Raw genomic sequence first — 3,924 nt, forward strand, 5'->3', positions numbered from 1 at the left:
TCCCTCTCAATACAATTTCTTTCAAATTCATTAAAAATTTCATGGACTGATTCTTGAATACCTACTATGGTAGAATATTCGTAGGAGTATTTTCTCAGATTTTGCACGATGTAATGCATGTTCCTTCTAGTTCTCCAAGCAAAGCTCTTCGCATCGCAATGCCTATTGTGTCGGCTTGGCCTTTCATAAGTGGAGACAGAATAAAGCGTCCATAATAAAGGCGCTTACTATCTGTTCTTGATTCAACACACTTCCACTGTCGTGTCCGAGTCGAAGTAGAGACTTTTACTTTCTCTCGAACCATAGTAATATTATTTTATTTGATCAGATCATTGAATCATTTATTTCTCTTGAAATCTCTTTAGTGTTTATTTCTACGTCTTTTTAGGAGGTCTACAGCCATTATGTGGCATAGGGGTTACATCCCGTACGAAACTTAATAGTATACCACTTCTACGAATAGCTCGTAATGCTGCATCTCTTCCGAGACCAGGACCCTTTATCATAACTTCCGCTCGTTGCATACCTTGGTCTACTACTGCTCGAATAGCATTTCCCGCTGCGGTTTGAGCAGCAAAAGGGGTCCCCCTTCTTGTACCCTTGAATCCACAAGTGCCGGCGGAGGACCAAGAGATTACCCGACCCCGTACATCTGTAACAGTAACAATGGTATTGTTGAAACTTGCTTGAACATGAATAACTCCTTTTGGTATTCTACGTGCACTTTTCCGTGCACTACTGCGCCCATTCCTACGTGAACCAACTTTTGGTATAGGTTTTGCCATATTTTATCATTTCATAAAGATAAGTCAGAGATATATGGATATATCCATTTCATGTCAAAACAGATCTTCTATTTTTATTTGTTTATCGCTTTCTTTAAGATTAGTTTCTTTTCTTTCAGGAGTTCTTTTTAGAATAGAAAGATTATCCTTGTCTTTGTTTATGTCTCGGGTTAAAACAAATTACGATAATTCGTCCCCTCCTACGGATTAGGCGACATTTTTCACAAATTTTACGAACGGAAGCCCTTATTTTCATAGTTGTTATTCCTTAAATTTTTCCGAATTCGCTTATTGGAAGAAAATAAGTTTCTTGAAATTTGAATTGGATCCCCCCGAAAGAAATCTTGAAGTTGAAAAAACTACCTAATCGTTCGAATCCTTGTTGCGAAGTCTATAAATTATACGCCCCCCTGGTTGAATCATAAGCACTTACTTCACTTTTGTTGACTCTATCCCACGTTGGTAAAACTCTCCCGAAACATAACCTAAAATCAGATCTTCATTATCTAAAGGAATCCAGAGTGGGAGTGATTTACTAATTAAATTAAACCTTCATGAATCCATTTTTTTGTTCTTTTATTCCAGGTAAAACTTCCTTGACGTATCAACTACCGTAGGGCAGGAGAGTTCTATTAGACAACCCGTGCTTTTTTTTTTTTTGCACAAATGGAGAGTTTCGGATACAATTCGTATACCGGACAGATTACCATATAGAACACAAAATTTCTCCACCGATTCCTTCTAGTCAGCCTCCCGGTCTGTCATTATACCCCGAAGTAGAAAAATTACAATCCCATCCGCCTAAAATCCTAGGAATTTGTTGATAGTTAGAATAGATTCGTAGACCTGGTCGACTGATCCGTCGTAAATTTAAAATAGTTCTATGTGGTCCTTTTCTATTCCGTCTATGTCGTAGGGTTAAAACCAAAAAATATTTGTTGCGTTCCCGATGTTTCCTTACGTTATCGATAAAACCTTCTCGTAAAAGTATTTTAACAATGTTTTCAGTGATGTTAGTAGATCCTATTTGAATCGTTCCTTTTCTATTCATATCAGCATTTCGTATAGAGGTTATTATGTCAGCAATAGTGTCCTTACCCATGGTAAACTAAAATTTTTATTTGCTCCCGAATTTTGATATAACCAACGTGGTCTTTTTTTACTTAGTAAAGGTATATACGTGAGACACAATCTACTAATTAATCTATGCCATTTAAATACTCTAAATACTCTAACTATACTTGGGTCTCGTCTTATAATACCTCGGAGCTAATGAAACTATTTTAGTGAAATTTAACTGTCTCAATTCCCGGGCGATCGCACCAAAATTCGAGTTCCTTTTGGATTTCCTTCTTGATCAATGACAACGGCAGCATTGTCATCATATCGTATTATCATCCCGTTGTCGCGTTTGAGTTCTTTGAGTACGTACAATTACAGCTCTGATCACTTCTGATCTTTCTAGAGGTGTATTTGGTACTGCTTCCTTGATCACAGCAACAATAACGTCACCAATATGAGCATATCGGCGATTACTAGCTCCTATGACTCGAATACACATCAATTCTCAGGCCCCGCTGTTATCTGCTACATTCAAATGGGTCTGAGGTTGAATCATTTTGAAATCTCTTTTTCAATGTAACAAGGACGAAGAAAAAAAAATATTGTTTGTCAAAAAAAAAAAAAACTCGCAATTGTTTTTTATTCCCAAGACAAGACTTCTTTCCTTTGGTTCTATATTCCTATCCTGAAATAATGAATTGAGTTTTATAGGCATTTTTGACGCCGCTATTGAAATAGCCTTTCTGGCTATATTTTCAGCTACTCCGCTCATTTCATAAAGTATTCTGCCCGGTTTAACGACAGCTACCCAATACTCAGGAGATCCTTTCCCGAACCCATACGTGTTTCTGTAGGTCTTACCGTAACAGGTTTGTCTGGAAATATACGTACCCATATTTTTCCACCACGGCGTACATTTCGTGTCATTGCGCGGCGCCCCTTCTATTTGTCTAGATGTAATCCAAGCGGGTTCAAGTGCTTGAAGAGCATATCTACCGAAACAAATCCGATTACCTCGATAAGATATCCCTTCATTCTTCCTCTATGTTGTTTACGAAATCAGGTTCTTTTGGGGTTATAGTTGATGGTTGTTGTTTATAATTCCATCTCTACTACAGAACTGGACATGAGGTTTCTTCTCATCCAGCTCCTCATGAAAAAAAAATGAATAAAAAATATTTAATTCTTAATCTTAAGATATACGGGTAGTTAATGAATAATTGAATCTTGGGATTCTTTGCTTTGCGATTTTATCTGATCTATTAGAAATTTGTATATCTTGTTTGGATCTATTGGATATATATATAAGTATAAGGAATTAAACACGGATTCTATTTCTAGATAATGTCTTATCTTGGTTTTGTTATAATGTTATAACGAATCTTTATTTTGTTTTTTATCATATTCATATCAGATTCAGATCGACAAAAATTGAACAATCAAATTAAACTCAAATTTTCGCGGGCGAATATTTACTCTTTTTCTAGTTCAGTTGTCAGGTTAACCCATGACCTCTCAGAATCAGAATAAAAGAAATGCAGTGGTCTCTGGTTTGTTCCGCCATCCTCCCCGATAAATCATTAGGATTCGTTTTCAATAGAATCCTCTGCATTCTGAGTTCCGTCGTCCCCATCGCTCTCGATTAATGCTTGGGTCTGAATTCTCCAATGGAGCCTTAATTTATTAATATTTATTAATTTAATTTTTTAATTTAATATTTATTTAATAAAATAAAAATAAAATTTCTTCTTGAGTCAACCTTCTCAGTCTTTATTGACTTAAGTTAAGGCTCTTGATTTTTTCTTCAATGAACAGATATTCATCTAATTATTGATGAATCTCTATTGATGCTCTATTACATTGCTCTTTATGAGATGCTTCATAGACCTTACATATTGGAATCCTATATCATTTCATTGCTATTTCTGTTTCTCTCTTTCTCTCATCCTTCTATTTATCCACATACTTTTTATTTTGCTTCACAATTTCGATCTATTCATAATCAGATTGGTTTTGTCTTTTACTTAATGCAAAAAAAATTCAGTTGCTATAATGATATGACCAATATATCATATCT

At 35.5% G+C, this 3,924-nt stretch overlaps 2 protein-coding genes across 2 annotated transcripts in view; both read right to left on the reverse strand.

Moving 5' to 3' along the window:
* Window positions 1-374: 374 nt before the first annotated feature.
* On the reverse strand, window positions 375-1,406 carry LOC128289034 (30S ribosomal protein S11, chloroplastic-like). Its single transcript, XM_053024984.1, has one exon. It carries the CDS (start codon window positions 783-785, stop codon window positions 375-377), a length of 411 nt encoding a protein of 136 aa, XP_052880944.1. The 5' UTR covers window positions 786-1,406.
* A 2,201-nt stretch (window positions 1,407-3,607) lies between these two features.
* The window catches only part of LOC128289032 (30S ribosomal protein S3, chloroplastic-like), a 1,952-nt gene continuing 1,635 nt past the window's right edge, over window positions 3,608-3,924 (reverse strand). Inside the window, exon 1 of the mRNA XM_053024983.1 lies at window positions 3,608-3,924. This exon is cut by the window's right edge and continues 1,635 nt beyond it. The gene's annotated coding sequence lies outside the window, so the exon portion shown is untranslated.

The sequence above is a fragment of the Gossypium arboreum genome, unplaced genomic scaffold (assembly GCF_025698485.1).
Source record: "Gossypium arboreum isolate Shixiya-1 unplaced genomic scaffold, ASM2569848v2 Contig00390, whole genome shotgun sequence".
Taxonomy (NCBI): Eukaryota; Viridiplantae; Streptophyta; class Magnoliopsida; order Malvales; family Malvaceae; genus Gossypium; species Gossypium arboreum.